At 38.6% G+C, this 17833-nt stretch overlaps 1 protein-coding gene across 1 annotated transcript in view; it reads left to right on the forward strand.

The window, feature by feature from the left end:
- ITGBL1 (integrin subunit beta like 1) overlaps nt 1-15202 on the forward strand; it is a 143116-nt gene extending 127914 nt beyond the window's left edge. Inside the window, exons 9-11 of the mRNA XM_037378052.1 lie at nt 8911-9057; nt 13261-13374; nt 14871-15202. Coding sequence (XP_037233949.1) covers nt 8911-9057; nt 13261-13374; nt 14871-14962 — 353 coding nt within the window. The 3' untranslated portion in view covers nt 14963-15202. The remainder of the gene's footprint in view (nt 1-8910; nt 9058-13260; nt 13375-14870) is intronic.
- Nucleotides 15203-17833: the final 2631 nt, after the last annotated feature.

A 17833-nucleotide genomic window follows, 5' to 3' on the forward strand; every position in this document is an offset into this window, starting at 1 on the left:
ACATCAAAGTACAATCCTAACACTGTAGGAAATCCAGTTGTTCACATCAAAGAGTAAATGCAGTTATATTTTTGTTTGTTTATACCAATGCATTTTGGTAAAAAGCATTAGTTCTCATTAGTTTGAGATTCTGGTTGTAGTATAAAGGCTTGTAAAAGCTGGAGGAGCTGATTTATTCTTGATGGAAATGCTGTCCTTATGTCCTTAAATCCCTCCTTATGCAGGTCCGCCTTCACACCTCTCTCTCCTCTAACTGTAGAAAACTAGTGCAGCAAAAACTACATGAGACTTTATGGGAGGGGAAGTTAATATTTTTGTTATAACTTCCCCAAGTAAATTAATTTTTACTACTCAGACACGTTCTCTCATTGATGTTATTCACTTGCATTCTCACACACACATACAAGCATCAAAGTGTCTGGGTTTAAGTAGTTTGGTCAGGATAACTTGTGTGTGACAGATGGACAAGAGACGCTGCCCATCAAGTTCTGAGTAGGTCTTTTTGTTTCATCTTGACTGACAAACTGGGTTTTAGACACATATTTTATATCATTTAGGACCACACAGTTACAATGAGTCTTTTGGCTCACAATTTTGCACACCTTCATCTCTGTAAGTTTCAGGCAAGTCTAATGCCTGCTGTCTGTGCTTCCTCATTTTTGACATTCCCAGGACAATGCTGTTCTTGTTGGGTTCACAAGGAAAGGAATGACACAAGTTTTATGCTGTGTCTGTGTTGACATCCTTTGTTGTTTGAGTGCACAGTCTTCTGCTGACAAGTCATCATGAAAGTCACCACACCATTGTTTTATAAGAGTGCAAATCTTCTATTATGACACAATAACACTTTCTTCAGTTTTACTGCAGTTAATGTTGTTGGCTATCAATGCAGGTCATGTTTTTAACCTCATTCTGGAGTTTTTTCTGGTGCTTACCTACACATTTCCATTCATATGTCATTCACACCAGTCTTAAGATTTCCAGTGTTGTCTGTGTATTGGCAGAGAACAACGGAAAAGCTGTGGTTTATAAGACATACAAATACTTATTTTATATATATATATAAAAATAACTGTGTTATTATATAATAAAGAAAACCATCGAAACTGTGAATTCTTTTTTATGAAAGTTCTAGGTCCATACTGCAGAAATCAGAAATGACATCATTTTTTGTCATCTGTTCAGTAAAGCAGAAACATGGTATTTTCAGATAGCATGTTCTTATGAGGACCAATAAGACCATAACCACAAAAATGAGAGTTATGATTAATGATATGCTTCATTAAACAAAGCTAAGTATTAATGTTATGGTGTAGTTGCTGTCAGACAGTTTTCTCATTTCTTGCACTAATGTTGCTTCACAGAAACAGAAATATATAGGACATTTATGTAACTCTCCAGTATACCTAAAGTCATAGCATCATAGAATCATAAAATCATTTAGGCTGGAAAAGACCTTTAAGATCATCAAGTCCAATCATTAATCCAGGACTGCCAAGTCCATCACTAAACCATGTCACTAAGCACCGCATGTATGTGTTTTCAAATTCCTCCAGGGATGGTGATTCAACAACTTCCCTGGGCAGCCCGTTCCAACACTTCAACACCTTTCAGTGAAGTCTTTCCTTATATCCAGTCTAAACCTCCCCTGGTGCAACTTGAGGCCATTCCTCTCAGTGAAGAGACCCACCCCCACCTGCCTACATCCCCCTTTCACGCAGCTGCAGAGAGCGATAAGGTCACCCCTGAGTCTCCTCTTCCCCAGGCTAACCAACCCCAGTTCCCTCAGCAGCTTCTCACAGGACTTGTGCCCCAGACCCTTCACCAGCTCCGTTGCCCGTCTCTGGACACGCTCCAGCACCTCAGTGTCCCTCTTGCAGTGAGGGGCCCAAACCTGAACACAGGATTTGAGGTGCGGCCCCACCAGTGCTGAGTGCAGGGGGACAATCACTGCCCTAGTCCTGCTGGCCACACTGTTTCTGACACAAGCCAGGATGCTGTTGGCCACCTTGGCCACCTGGGCACACTGCTGGCTCATGTTCAGGTGGCCATCAGCCAGCACCCCCAGGCCCTTTCCCACCAGGTGGGTTTCCAGCCGCTCTTCACCAAGCCTGTAGCACTGTGTGGGGCTGGTGTGACCCAAGTTCAGGACCCTGCACTTCTCCCTGTTGAACTTCATACAACTGGTCTCGGCCCATTGGGTCCAGCCTGTCCAGATCCCTCTGCAGAGCCTTCCTGCCCTCAAGCAGATCAACACTGCTATCCAACTTGGTATCATCTGCAAACTTAGTGAGGGTGCACTGGATCCTCTCGTCCAGATAGTGGATAAAGATATTAAGCAGGACTGGCCCCAGTACTGAGCCCTGGGGAACACCACTTGTGACTGGCCCCCAAGTGCACGTAACTCCATTTACTTCCACTCTCTGGGCTCCACCAGCCAGCCGGCTTTTAACCCAGCATGGAGTGTAGCCATCCAAGCCACGAGCAGCCAGTTTCTCCAGGAGAATGCTGTGGGAGATGGTGTCAAAGGCTTTACTAAAGTCCGTAGACAGCATCCACAGCCTTTCCCTTAACCACTAGGCAGGTCACCTTGTCACAGAAGGAGATGAGGCCTGTCAAGCAGGACCTGCCTTTCATAACCCCATGCTGGCTGGGCCTGATCACCTGGTTGTCCTGTACATGCTGTGTGATGGCACTCAGCATGATCTGCCCCATAACCTTCCCCAGCACCAAGGTTAGACTGACAGGCCTGTAGATTCCCAGAACCTCCTTCTTATAGATGGGCTAGGATAGACTGGGTAACTTCCCATCTTCTGGGACCTTTCCAGTTTGCCTGGACTGTTGATAAATTATGGAGAGTGGCTTGGCGAGCTCATCTAAATGCACATTAGCAGAGAAAAATAATACTAGCCCATGCCCCAGCTGAAGACAGCTTTTGGCACTGACTGGTCTAAAAATTCAGAAATATGAATTCAACTCCTGATGCTACTATGGCTTCTCAAACTACATGGGACCTTATTTCAAAATCTTCAACTGCCTAAAGCTAGGCATCTTATATGATTTCTGATGCCCAAGGCTACCCTTGTCTGACCCTAACTTGGCTCCACAAGGACACAGGGATGCCTGCATAGCTGCCACCGTCATGAGAATGTCCCAGATATCTTAGGGTATGTCAAATGGCACTAGGCATCTGAATTGAACCAGTAATTTCTCTGTGGTTCCCTTTATGTTAAAATAATAGTTTATTTCCTACCTAACAAGTTTTTAATCTTTTCTACTGCAAAGTCTTTAGAGCAGGGACCATGTTCTTTTGACTGAGGAATCTGAAATACGTATAATTGTTACAGAATTCACTGTATGTAAAAAACTTCAACGTTTTTATACCATTTAATAGAGATTTTTTTGTTATGGTATTAGTTATTGAAACATGCAGTTGATTCTCCTGGGAAAAAAGAGTTCAAACACATGCTTGCTGGGTAAAACTGAAGCTAAAAAAAGTGATAATGACTGTATTAGGTAGTGGAGAAGTCAGTCTGCCTGACATAAGGCTAGTGTGATTTAGGGTTTTATTCTGATAACCCTAAATAAAGAGTTAATGATTCAATGTCTGTGTCCTTGCACTTAACTACTTTTTCATCCTAGCTCTGAGAGACATTCAGGGGAAGCAACAGATAAATTCAAAAGGATCAGTAGATATTGAGTTAGATATGAGAGTGATTAATGTAGCCAGTATAGGTATTAATTTGCATGGTATATTCTGCATTAAATTAATTTGGTTTTGCTTAGCTAATTTTACTTTTCTAATTTTTCTTTTAAATGCACTATATATTTCTGTCCTGGTCACCTCAACACTTGTGCAGGTGTATGAAAAGTTGAGGCTTTACATAGATGCACAGATAATGTAGCTTGTTTAGCTTTTCAGATAGCATGAAATATGATTTAGGTTTGTAAAAGCACTTTAATTGAATCTTTCTGTTGAAATGAGCAGTAAATTAATTGCTAATGCATCGACATTTAGGTTGATTAATAAGTATTTGCAAATCCAAGAGGGGGTTATACATTGAACCTCGTATATTAGGTTATAAATAGCCATTACACTATACCTCTATGTTGAAGTCTGTGGTACTGCATGCAACTAAAGCCTGCCTCTGAGAAGGTGGTGCTCTGAAGACTCCAAGACATGCGCAGCCCATGCCAACACCACCTGAACGTTTGTTTCAGTAGTCATCACCCTTGTTTGAAATGCTGTTTCATTTCTCAAATGAATTTGTCAGTATCAGCCTTTCTCTCTGGTTCTTGCTTTGTCTTTCTCTGGTAGTTTGAGAATCCCCATTCAAGTATATTCAAAGAAGGTAGTTCAGATCCTGCTAAGACACTTAGCCTTTTTTTTTTTTCCCCCTTCTTTTTTTCCTTTTTTCTTTTCAATAGGCTAAGCAAATACAGATCTTAGAAGTTCTTTCAACAAGCAATTTTCTCTGCTCTTTGAGTTCTTTCTTTGGAACTTTTGGGGATTCTTCCAGAGTTTTCAAAATCTCTTCAAACGTGGCTATCACAGTGAGTCGCAGGAAATTAATGTCCATCTCATCAGTGCTCTAAATGTTCCTACTAATTTATGTTCGTACTCGCTTCTCTCGTGTTATATGCATACGAGGATGGCATTAGCCCTCTTCACCGCAGTGTTTCACTTGAAGGCTTTGCTAAACTGCCTGCCTGCTGTGTTGCTCAAACTGACACCACAGCCCACCTTTATTAGACTTGGACAATGCTAAGTGACTTACTATGAAAATAAAATAGACAATCAGGATTTTGCTTCACATTTACGTTAGATTTCTCTAACTGTGGTTACCACAACTGTGCCAGTCTTATGGCATTCTCCAGATATTCAATAAAAATAAAACTCAGTGATCCAGTAATGTTTTAACATCTGTTTTAGCATACTTGGGTGGGCTAATGAAGCATGCTCACTTAGAAATATTTCTCTCAGATAGATGTTGTTTAATTTTCTCTTATGTTAATAATATAGAAAGTTATTTATCATAGTTCTGTAACAAAAAAAAATATGGAAATTCCTGTTTCTATTTAAATACAGAGAGAAATATTTGTTTCATTTAGTGTATTGTTCTAAATCAGAGATCCTGCATTATATTAAGATTTTCATATTCCTAGTATACTTTTAATTTTTTTTTTTTCATCCAGTTATATCAATTTGAAGAACTTATTCTCTTGAGGTGCCAAATTTTGTTTGGGCCTGGCCTCAGTTTGCCCTTCATGAACATCATCTGTTTATAATCAGTTAGTCTATAAATAAGAACCAGCTTCCTCTGCAATGAGTACTTCATCTTTTTCATTATGTTGACATTCCCATGTAATGGTGCCTTTTGTATTAGAAAATTATCATGCAGGTTTTTTGGGAACTCCAACAACAGTTCCATAAGTAGTCCTAAACTACGTTTCCCACAACCACACAGTTTTATTTCAAGGCACGGTAAGAAATAATTCATTCTGTTGTCTGGTTTGATTTGGGTTGATTTGGGTTATAATGGACCTCTGCTGGTAATCTGTCACAGCTTTTTTTTGTTGCTGCATTCATATCTCTACGTTTAAATCTTATGGTTATGGGAGTTATTGAAAATTCTAAACAAAGTGGCAGTATCTTTAACATCATCTTTTTCTCTCCTTTGCCTCTCTCCCATCACATCTTCTTCTTGATTAGAGATTAATGTTTAAAACTTTGCTATATATTTAAATGTTCATTAACACAGATTTTTATGAATGAAGAGCTATAGTCTCAGAACCATTGCAATATGCAATTTGTTTGTGATTTTGAGTTTTGTGTTAAATCTGAATTGATGATAGGCTAACACTTTCCAGTAAATCTGCTTAAACTGAATAGTTACATCAGTATTTTATCATGTTAGCCAATTCAGTTGGGCTGGACTTTTTCAGTTCGGGATTTATCTTTCTCCCTTTGCTCTGTGATTACTGTATTCTTGAATTTTATTCTCCTCTGTGGAAGGAATTATGTTCAGATCTAAAAAGACCTATGGGCAAGAGTAACACCTTTTTGTAGCTGCTTATGTGCATAATTTTGAGAGTCTGGGATTCATTGGAATGCAACTGGGGCACTTTGAATGTAATTTGATTACATTCAACTGAAAGCAGTTGTTTATAATGTTTTGCCCCTTCATTTTAGTCACCTTGTTTGGACATCTTCAGATAAATGCAAAGACCCTCTGCAAGGAGGATATACACAACTAAACTGTGTAAAGCAGCTTTTCAGAGGCTAGCACACACAGAAGATTGCTAGGGGTTAAAAAGCACTGGGCTAAGCACTTGTATACTCACCACCCTGATGGATGAGGCATCCATAGAGCTGCAGCTGCCGAGGCTAGTGTCAGCTTGGAGTAAATATTATTTTGGTAAAATGGATTACGTGAGACAAAAGAATCATTTATGTTTTGAGGATTTATATGGCACAAAGAAGGAGAGGAATGGTCATCTCAGAAAAATGCATGTCAAAATTTTATGTGGTAAACTGTTAAATGTTTGGTGTAAATTTATAGATTATTCATTACCTTTTTATTTGAATTGTGTAAAGGCTTACATGATCCGTCTCTGCATTCTGTAAATCATAATGACTGCATAAAAAAAATTATATGAAATTATTTTCTCAGTGAATCAGCATGGATTTCTTACTATTTGCTGCTAAAATGCGTACAAGCATTTGTATCTTCCCAAATAGTTTTCCAACACTGACATCCAGTTGTATATTTTGCTCTTCAATGGTTGAGCTATTCTCAAATCTAATCTATATGATATTAATTAAAAATAAATAAGGCAGATAAAAATGTTCTGACAGAAGCTTAGCTATAGTAAGTTAATGTAGATAATGCATGCCATCTGCCTGAAAAGAGCATTTGGAAAAGTATATATTGTTTTCTACCGCTTGTATTTTGGTTTGTGGTATAGTTGTTTCCCAGTCTAACACAGAAGCTGAAGTGGCATCAAGCTTCTATTGTTGCTAGTTCTCAATTTGTAATATTTGATATATACTAAATGCATAGGTATAAATGTATAATTGCTGAATGTCACTTGCAGAAGTGGGTAAGAATACTATCATAATAAGACTGTGTCATTGTTACTGAGCATTTAAATTTGTATAGGTAATAAGATTTAAAAACAAAGATCAATACACAGTCTGGAGTACAAAAATTATTCTGAATGTTTAGATCACTGCAAATAACAGCTCCAAGATTTTTGAGCTTCAAATATTTTCTAATTTAAATTAGTAAAGCATTTGGCCAACAGTAAAATATTCAGGATTTCCACTTAAAGCAAACTACAAGCTTTGTTTTTCCTTTGGGTTTCTACCAGTGCTGCATCCTAGTTTACAATGACAGGTTGCACTGTTGCCTCATGAAAAGTCCACAAATCAGAAAAGCAAAACTGCTGGATTCCTTCTTTGCATCCTACAGCTCAATGTTTTGCCAGATACTGCTTGTTCCCTTCTTCCCAGCCCATGCTCCCAAATTATCTCAGTCCTGTTGTTTTCACTCCCTTGTCCTACATAGGATAGGACAAAAGTCACTGGTATGTATAATTTGCTTCTTTTAAGCCCAGTAAACCGATTAGCTTACACCCATCCCAGCAGAAATATTATTAAAGGTTTAGAAATGCAATTATGGCTGGGAGACCCTCTTTACTTCCTTTTCCTATTTTCCATTTCTATATTCTTGTCACTTCCCTTCTTCCTGGCCAGATTTTCCACTCAGTTTACTATTCAACATATTTTCCTTTTTTATTAATCTTTGTACACATAATTCTCAAAAAATCTATGTAATCTATACCACCCACCCCCACTTTTTAAACATTGATTATAGCTTCTGGGCGCTATCTTTTACACGTGTTCTTTGACTTTTCCCTCACTTGTTATTCCCTGCCCTTCTTCCCCTAATGTTTCAGAGTGTATTCCTCTCCACTTGCCCTCTATTCTAAGTTTTTTCTCATTTTTCTTTTCTTTCTGTCCTATCATTCCCCCCTATTTCCACCCCTTATTATTCATCACCTTTTGATAGCTGTGTCCTTGCTACTGTTTTTCTTCTGCCTGTCCACCTTCCCTCTCATTCAGGCTTCTTGTCTTGATCTGAGAATTGAAATCTGTTTGTCTTGGGGAGAGAGCCCACCATGGTAGCCTGCCCATTCTTCTTCAAAATCCTGCCTTGGGGTCATAGAAGCGTGTGCACTGGAGAATGCTCTGGTCTCTTCCTTCTTCCTGCTCCTCCTTTGGCTTCTCGCTACAGTATCAGGAGTGAGATCATGAGACCCTGGGGGAATTATCTTCATTCTGTACTGTATGAGTTAATCTGTAGTAGTTGCAGAGTATGTTGAGTCCAGGCTTTGCACATCAGCTGCTCCACGCACTGCAGCAGATAACCAGCCTTAATGGGCTGCTGGAGGAGATTGCAGCTTTTATCTCCCATGACTGTTCTGCTGTGTGCCTTTCTGGTCTCAGCCCTGTGCTGGGGTTTGCTTCTTCAGGTGATAGTATGGGATCTGCAGGTGAGACTTTAGCATTGGGATGCAGGATTAAGACAAGGAAGGAAGGGGGCTGTGTCTGTCCTCAGTACGCTGTATTAGGGAACATCCCATAAAGTTGAGCTGATGCTGAGCTTTTTGGATGAGGGAGGCCGTGCCTATGCTTTTCTGCACATCACTAGGGCACCCTGTTTAACAAAAGAATGAGAGAACTGAAAGCAGCCACCCTGCTGGGAAGCTGTGCTGTCCATCTATCTGCTCATCTACCCCATAACATGTACTTCACACTGCAGAGGTCTGAAGATGATCTCAGTCGTGACCACAGTCACTACTTGCTGCTTGTTTTGCTCGTAACCAACCTTGGTGTCATTACAGGCCATGGTACCTGCTCATGCGGGCGATGCATTTGCCAGGATGGATGGTTTGGAAAGTTGTGCCAGCATTCAAGGAACTGCAACATGACGGAGGAGGAGAGCAGAAGTCTCTGCGAGTCAGCGGATGGCATATTATGCTCGGGGAAGGGTAAGAACTGGCAGCTGAGCTACCCTGTGTCAGTGCCCCACCAGAAGAGAATTGATCATGTTCTGGAAGACTAATGTGCATGGCAGCAAGCTGTTTAGTAACCCTTTCTTTCAAAGGCACCTATTATTAAAAGGATGTTATATTTGGCTCTGTAATGTACTTACATCCATTTTATTGAACACCCACTGCAGCCACACACATTTAGCAGTGTTCCTCTCCTGTGCAATTTGTTAACAGCATATAATTCCCTGTATGTGTTTATCTGATGGTCTGTGTTTAACAGCTGTACACTATAAACTGTTAGTGCTCCATCTAGTTTGAGGGACAGGGACACTACCTGCAGTAACATTGCAGTGGGCAAGGTGGCAAATGTAATATCTCAGGCAACTGTAAATGGAGGAGAGTGTTTAACAGCAGCATTCGGTATACTTAACCACCCCCTCCCCAACACAGCAGCAAAGGAAAAGTAGATGTCTGCAGCCCCCATGACAGAATCCCACAGACTCTCTCACTTACCAATTTTTATACAGGTGGTTGCATCAGCTTTAGTCCAGCTATAAAAAATTGCCACAGGGAGGAATAAAATTTAGAAAGTTTTGATAATTATGTGAAATTTTTCTGCTAGGTTCTTACCTTACAGTCCTTCAGGCTTGGAAATTGCATAACTGGAAAGAGGGCTTTTTAGCTCCCCCATAGTGCAAACTGCCTATTTTTGTATATAACATGTCTGGAAGAGAAATAGACAAAAACGGTGGTGGGACTAGCTGGAAACTAGAATGCACTTACTCCGGACTGGACTGCCATTCCTCCGTACATATACATGTTCCTTACCTAGACAGGTGAGAAACCTGCTAGATAGTAAAACCAGCTAGGAGCCTTCTGCATCAGGCAGATTTCCATTGTCCCTTTGGTAACTTATTTCAGTGCAAAGGAAATTTAAATGGGGTTTCCAGCCTGGCCTCCCAAGCACAAGTGAGCTTCCAATGTGATGGAAGGTGCCCTGAGGACAGCCAATATAATAAAGCTTTTTATTATAAAGTGTCAAATTAGATAGTATAGCAGCTTTATTGTGGGAACAGCCGGTCGTATACAAGAGTTTGTCCCAGCCGAAAAATGCCTACATAAGGTGACTTTCAGAAGTATGTGGCTAAGGAACATCCAAGGAGGCAACTGTCTCCTGTGTTTTCTCTGAGCAGGATGGGGATCACAGGTGAAGACAGTCTAATCATTTATAACTCTTGTTTCTATGCTTACCTATGCTTATCTTTTTTTTTTTTTCTCCTGTGTTGTTGGTTTTTTTGTTTGTTTGCTTTTTTTTTTTTTTTTTTTTAAGGCAAATCTATTTTTGATGCTTAAATATGTATCTAGAAATCACACCTTACTCAGTACCCACTATGTTGTTCTTAGCTAATGTGACTGGCCAAAGGCCAGACAACACTGTGCAGAGGCCAAAATGACAAACTGTTCTTTCTGTTTCATTACATTGAGCAATAAGTAACCATTACTGGTCAAATAAAAGGGAGTTTTGAACCCATGCAGTAATGGTGGGTATTCTGTCTTTGCTGGTGCTGGAGACCTAGCCAAGATATGCAAGCACTATAATGATTGAGGCAGCTTGGTTTCTGTGTGTAGGATTTAATAGAATAAGGACTCCTGGTTTTCAGCAGGTAACTGTGGAACACTTTCAGAAAATTGCACTTGGTTAATATAAGAAAAGTTGGGCCATCCACATTCCTGGATTGTTTTCAAATCTTGGCTCGCTGACTATGCCACCTGTAGTAAAGCTCTTCCCAAGGAAAAACAGCAACACCCACCATGCTGCTGCCTCCCTGGCAGGAAATGTAGGGCTGCAGATGGCTACTGTAACGGTGCAGGACGTGGACTAGGTAATGAGCCAAATCGCACCCCAGACAATCTGGCTGGGATCCCAGGGAACACCCTGCAACTCATTAGACTCATTTTAATTAAACTGAGGAGCCTCCCAGAGCAGCATGCTCTGTTCAGGGAAAAGACTTCATACTTTCATGCTCCCTAACAGATTTTACGTTATGGAGCCTGATCTTCCTTGCTTGACTTGGTGTTAAATTTGCTGTATCTTCTGCAAAATAGTTTTAAACATCATGGGCATCCCTCAGTAGCAGCATCAGTGCTTGCTTATGCAGAATCACTTCAGGTTTCTTACAATGTCGTGCTCTTATTAACTGCTCACTAAGATTCTCATACTATTCGTCATTTTCAGCTGTCAGTACCTTGTAGTTTGGATAAACAGAGACATTTGGTTTGAATTACCCTCAAGTATGTCTTAGCGTATCTCTTATACAGCGACCATGCGATATGTATGCTATCCTCCGCTGCCTTTTTATACAGTGGCATTTTTTATCCTTGTAGGGAATGTCAGTATTTTCTGTACCCATGGCTTAGTAAGCAGTACTCAGAACTAATGGAAAAAGTAGATGCTTAACCAAATACTCCCATCCCCAAATGTTCCAATCACTAGCTCTTCCTATATTTGCATGTTCCATATGTTACAAGTTAAAACTTTAGAGCATTTCTCTAAAATTAGGCAATGAGTTATTTTTTGTCAGATTACAATAAACACTAAATTACTTAGATTTTTATTAAAAAATAGATAGTTTGCTGAGGCTCTTCTGAAGTTTTAAAGAATTAAGTTTCAGTCATCAGAGACACTTCAATATTTAGGGGAAAAAACTAGGGAAAATTTGTTCGTATTGACAGATCCACTTTTTTTAAGAAAAGGTGTAGTTGGATTTTTATTATGGGTTTTACACAGAGCTCACTGAAGAGAAAGAAAAGATGGAAAAACATCATTTTGAACACTTTGTCTCAGGCACTGTTAAGTAACCCATGAATTCTGTTCAGTTTATATTCTGACATGAACAAGCTTCCTTCTATATATTTTTCTTTAATACTGAATTAAACACATTAGTGACTTTGTATGGGAATAATTCTGGAAATATTGCAAGAGGGTGGGATTTTCAACAGAATCTAACTCGTTTATAATCATGTTCCGTTAAAGGTCGACAGCTTTTGTGACTTTGTTTTTTTAAAATCCACTTCCTGTAATTGAAAACTATGTGTGTGTTCTTTGTTGTAATTATTTAGGTTTTGAGATTTTGTATTGATTTATGCTGGAACCAGTTTTTAGGGGTAGGTCCACAAAAGGGTTTTTGCTCAGCAGTTACTAAGTGCCTCACCTTGGCTTTTAAGTGTCTGAACTCTGTATAGGGTCAGGCAGCTTAGGATGGGCGCTGTAAAAAACAGCTCTCTTCAGCTTGGTGTTGGGATCAGCCAGGAGGAATTACCATCTCCAGTGGCATTTCTAGTTGCAAAAAGGTGCTCTCACACCCTTCTCAGGCTGCAGCCTTCCTGGCACTGGTTGCCTGTGAGCAACTCTTCCTTCCAGGATTCAGAGCCATGAACCTTCTCCTGAAGGCAGGGACGTCTGTGAGTCTTCCCTTAAAGGGAGGTTTCTGGTGCTCAGTGGGTTACAGCCGAATGTCACCACAAAGTCCCTCCTTTGCCTGTGGGGGTGCGACCTGATGTCCTTGAGGAGGAGGAGCCTGGATAATCCCAACAAGGAGCATTGGGCTACTCTGCAAGAATGAGCGAACTGCTGAACCACCATTAAGTGCACAAACTCTTTCTGACCTAGAGCAAATATTTAGTAATTCCATGGAAGGTGGAGCAGCTTCATTTGTGGATGAGGATTTTGAGGGTCTAAACGCTAGTCTTAGGCACCTCTGGTCTTTTGTAGACTTGTCTCTAAAGGCTTTAGATGAGGAGGGCCATTTTCTTCCTGGTTGTGATTTTATTGCCTTCAGTAATAGCGGGTCAGGGACAATCTGAGCTTTTCTGGTATATATAAAAGAACAGTTACTAGGAGGAGCAGCCCTGATTGTAGGTCTCTGAAATGAAAGCTTCAAAATGTGAGTCCTGATTAAGCGAAATAGTAGAATCAAAGTATTAGTAGTAACATCTCACCATGCCCTAACTCATGCTAAAAGAATGCTTTATTCAAAAAGCTTTAGCTTGATTATTTTCTTTTATGCAAGAGCTTCTAGGCAGCAATTTTGTGCATATGTGCACGTATGTAATGTGTGCAGGTGTGTGTCTGGGGATGTTATTTCTAGTCTGAAAATGCCAGTGCTCTTTGACTGCGAGTAATAATTTTTGTGATTTCAGGTTCCTGCCACTGTGGAAAGTGCATCTGTTCACCACAGGAATGGTACATTTCAGGCGATTTCTGTGAATGTGATGACAGAGACTGTGACAAACATGACGGTCTCATTTGCACAGGTGCAGTACAGGCTAACACTTAATTGCTCCAAGAAACAAACTGTGTTGATGGGAATTATGTGAGACAAAGCCCAGCTTTTTCTTTCTCCACTGACAGAGGAAGTGCATTTGCTGATTATTCAAACCTGCTATAATTGTTTCTTCGTGCAGCATGATAATCAACTTAAGGTTTTGAAAGAACTTGAAAGCCTGAGTATGAATTTAAAATAAGTAAGCCAGCTATGAAATCCATCAACAATTTTCACTGTAATAGACTACAAGTTACTGCTTTTTGGCAAAGGATATACAGTGTCAGCACTGTGATCATGAGATATTTTTAACTTTTGTTCTCTTACTGGACTTCCTATGTGTATAATGCATTTAAGTCATAGACAAAATTCATTTGTATGATGATCTTTGGTAGGTGAGAGGCATAGTTCTGTGGGTTAACAAAGCTTCCTGGCAATCAGACAGTTCTCAGTGGGAGGCAGAAATACCTGACAGTTTTTCTTATGATGTGATGGCTAGTGATTAAAGCAGCTTCACCTTAACATTGTCTGAGAGTTCAGGTGGCAGATGCAGACAGAAACAGGCAGGCTGCCAACAAACCCTCATGACAAATCTAGTGACAAGAAGCAACGTGGGAATTGCTAAATTAACTCAATGGCTGCTTCCTGTTACAAATCTTAATTTTAGAAAATCTTTACCGAGCAATTATTAGATGTGGAGGAAATCTGCAAGCCGATTAGAGTGAGAGTGGGAGGGCTGACACCAGTAAATTGTGTCTTCCAGCTAACCCTGTTAGTAAGGGTCTTTTTCCGGGGGCAAGTAGCCAGTATAGAGGCAATGGAAGCCTTACCTTTGGCTGCAGTGGCTATTCACGGGTCTTCATAAAGTAAGTTGGAAGAGGAGCTCACATTGGAAACCCAGGCTGTAAGGGTCTCAAACTGAGCATCCAGGAGTCATGAAAAACACTGAAATAAAATGAAGATATGGGTCTCAATGCTTAATGTTTCCCCACTGCAAAATAGGGCAAACACATTTTCCATCCAATAGACAGTTTGAGATATTATTTGTTTAGCATTTTTAGAATTTAGGTTTGAAGTTTTCATGTTCAAAGTGATGCTTTTACTGCTATTCTGGTTTTAAGTTTTTATATATTTTTCTTTCTGCATAACAGTTAAAAGTAATCTTGTTTTTTCCTTGTACCTAGAGGTACAGTGTGAACACTGAGCTTCAACAGCTGGGTACAAATAGTAGTGGCATAATTACAGTATTTGCAATTCTGCTGATGGAATTATTGAGAGAATGCTATTAATGCTTTGTAAGTGTAGGTTAGGGGTGGCTTCTTAATGCAATGGTACAGTAATTGCTTTCTTCCAAAGAAAAAAAAAAAAGGGTGGGGGGAACAATAAAGGAACAATATTACTACTTTAGCATTGCTTTTTACTTCCATAAAACATTTTAATGTAGTACATTTCAATTATGGTAATTGCCCTTTATTCATTTTGTTCTAGGCAATGGTGTTTGTAGCTGTGGAAACTGTGAGTGCTGGGAAGGTTGGAATGGAAATGCTTGTGAAATCTGGCTGGGCAGAGAATACCCTTAACAAAGGACATCAAAGACTGAGGAGGTTTTTTGTTTGTTTTTCTTTAGGCTGCTAGAACATTTAATTTCAGAAGTACTCTGTGGCTGTGGGTGTGCATGCATGCACATGTACATGGGTGTAAATACGTTAGAACACTCATTTGAGTGGCCTGCTCCTTAAAGAAGTGCATGACAAAACTAAAAGAAAAAAAAACTAAAAATGCCTTGGGAGTAGAGCAGTCCAAGCTTTAAAAGGTGAAGTCATAAAATACTGGCCCTGTGGGACTTCTCCAGAGTTTTTTGGTAAATTCAGTGGGACTGAGATTACACCCCTAATGCCTATTTCTTTAGCAACCTTTGGAAAAGATGTGAGAAAGCCTTTTATTAAATATTATTTACTTGGTTGTCACCTCTCCATACCGGTACGCAGCAATACTCCTGTAGAAGAGTAGCACTAGCTGAATATTTGTCAAAAATAAATTTCATTAATTTTATGGTGTTTGACAAATAAATTTTTTGGCCTTTTTTTCTTTCCAACAATCCTGATTATGCACCAGCTCATAAATTGAAAGAAGCTGTAAAAAACCTTATAAAAAAATTAATGATTTTTTATTTGGTCAAAGAATTGTATTTGTATAAATGAGGTCCAATTACCTGACAACCATAGACTGAAGACCCAAAACGTTTGAACAGACCCTGTTCACAAGAGAACTTCTTAGTTTCTGTGGTTAACGTGTCAGTAAGTTGGTTATCTAGTCTACATACTATGATACTTTCAAATACATAACCTATAGGAGTATAAGGAATGAAACTAATAATGATAAAAATGTATGATTAACTATTTTGAATATCTATCCTGCAACTCATATGTACTTTTATCATACTGTTCTATGTATATACAGTTGCCTAGTCCTCTCTAAAGTAATGCAAATGAAAATTTGTTATACTAATAGCTTTTAGGATGACAATTCTGTATGCTATTAGAAATCAATGTTTGAAACAGATTGCACTGTCACACATGGTATTCAGTGATTTTAACTGCTTTTATAGAAGTGAGGAGCCTGAAGATCAACTGACTTGAAAAATCAGCTATGCTATGCAGTAACCTGGTCTCAGCCAAAGATGTTCAGACAATGGCAACAAAGCAATTAAAGTTTTAATATAGTAAACACAAACAAAGCAGTGGTATGAACAAAAATTTTATTTTTATTTTCCAATGGTGAAATGCTGCTCAGTGTGAAATTCACATTGAGTTATGAACGATGCACAACTATTGGGACTTCCCTAATTTATTTACATATGAGTCTCTTATTTTTTTTGTACATGTAGATTTGGCAGCCCTTGAATTCTTTAGAGCAAGAAAAGATACATACATCTTAGTTTCAAAAGTGTTTACATTTTGTGAAACCATGATTGAGCGAGAAATTGCTTAAATGGCTGGAAAATATTTATTTTTAATACCAAAGTGTAACATTGTGGTTTAGGTGCCAAGGTCCTGATTTTTGAAGAGGTACATGACTCAGAAATAAGGGAACTATATATCAACCAGAAAAGATATTTCCATTGTTAATCTAGAAATTAATTTTCTTTTAGAAAGGACTATTTTGAAACAGGAAAATGCAGTGGTACAGAATGTGTAATAGAATGCAAAAAATTTGAATGCATTTATTTAATCACTTTTATCATTCCCCCTTCCCACGTACCTTGCTCTTTCTCTTACTCATTTTTTTCCTTAACCGGGATTCCTTCTTTCTAAAAATGAAGCTTGTGAAACCCATGTTCTCAGGGAGTATAATCACCAAACATCCATGCATAACTTATATAGGAGTTATGCAGATAAATAACGAGACATACACCCCAAAGCTGCTAGCTGATTTTTTTTTTTTTAGATAACCAAAATATCAAGCAGAGTTCTAAAATGTATTCATACAGTATAAAGAATCTTCAAAGTAAAATTCATCTTGAAATTATAGTTTATATTTTATACTTTTAACCTTTAAACTCTGTAGAGCTTAACAGGAATATTTTCTTTAAATTTAACATATATGCATGTTGTCAACCCTGGTGTCTGGACAGCACAGATTGTTGGTTTTATTTATTTTTATGAATACCACTGACTTGAATCATCTTATAATCAATGGTTTTTTCGCATATACATTCATCTGCTGAATCAGAGTGTAAACAATGAAAGATACAAATTTTCCCTTGATTTCATTCCATCTATGTTTAGTACTGTAATAACAAAATACTAAATAATCAGAACTCTTATCTAGGTTCAGTAGATGACATGTTTTATGGCACAATAAGCAGATTTCCATATACTGTAGATACGCTGTGGTATTTCAGGTACTCATTCATATGCAAAAGAACAATTCTTTAGAGGGTTGCATTGTCATATTTGATGCATTTTACTTTGTAATTTGCTTTAATTTTAAATTTCTATACTTAAAAAGTGTAAGGTGATTCTGATTTCTTGTTAGAATTTTTTTAAAAAAACATCAACTCCAACATTTTGGCTACTAGATGGATTACATAGCCATTGCATTTCAAAAAATGTCATCCAAGTTGTTTATTAAAGGTAAATACGGAAAAATACTAGAATATTCTAAGACAGCTACTGTCAATGTTTCATTAAAATGTAAATTATCAAACAAAATGGTGCTATGACTATAAACCTCGAAGTATTAACTAAGACTACTAACAATATAATGTGTACATAAATTCCTTTCCAATTTTAATTCTGTTTCTTATAATGTTGCTTGAACATTCCCTCCGCTTTTCATGCTGAGATAACTGGTGATGTAACTCCCAGCAGATTTGTTTTGTGTCTCATTTCCTTACTAGAAAAATGAGACTGGAAGAAGTAAGATTATTACTCTACATATGTGAAAAT

This window comes from Falco rusticolus, chromosome 2 (genome assembly GCF_015220075.1).
Source record: "Falco rusticolus isolate bFalRus1 chromosome 2, bFalRus1.pri, whole genome shotgun sequence".
NCBI classification, from domain to species: domain Eukaryota; kingdom Metazoa; phylum Chordata; class Aves; order Falconiformes; family Falconidae; genus Falco; species Falco rusticolus.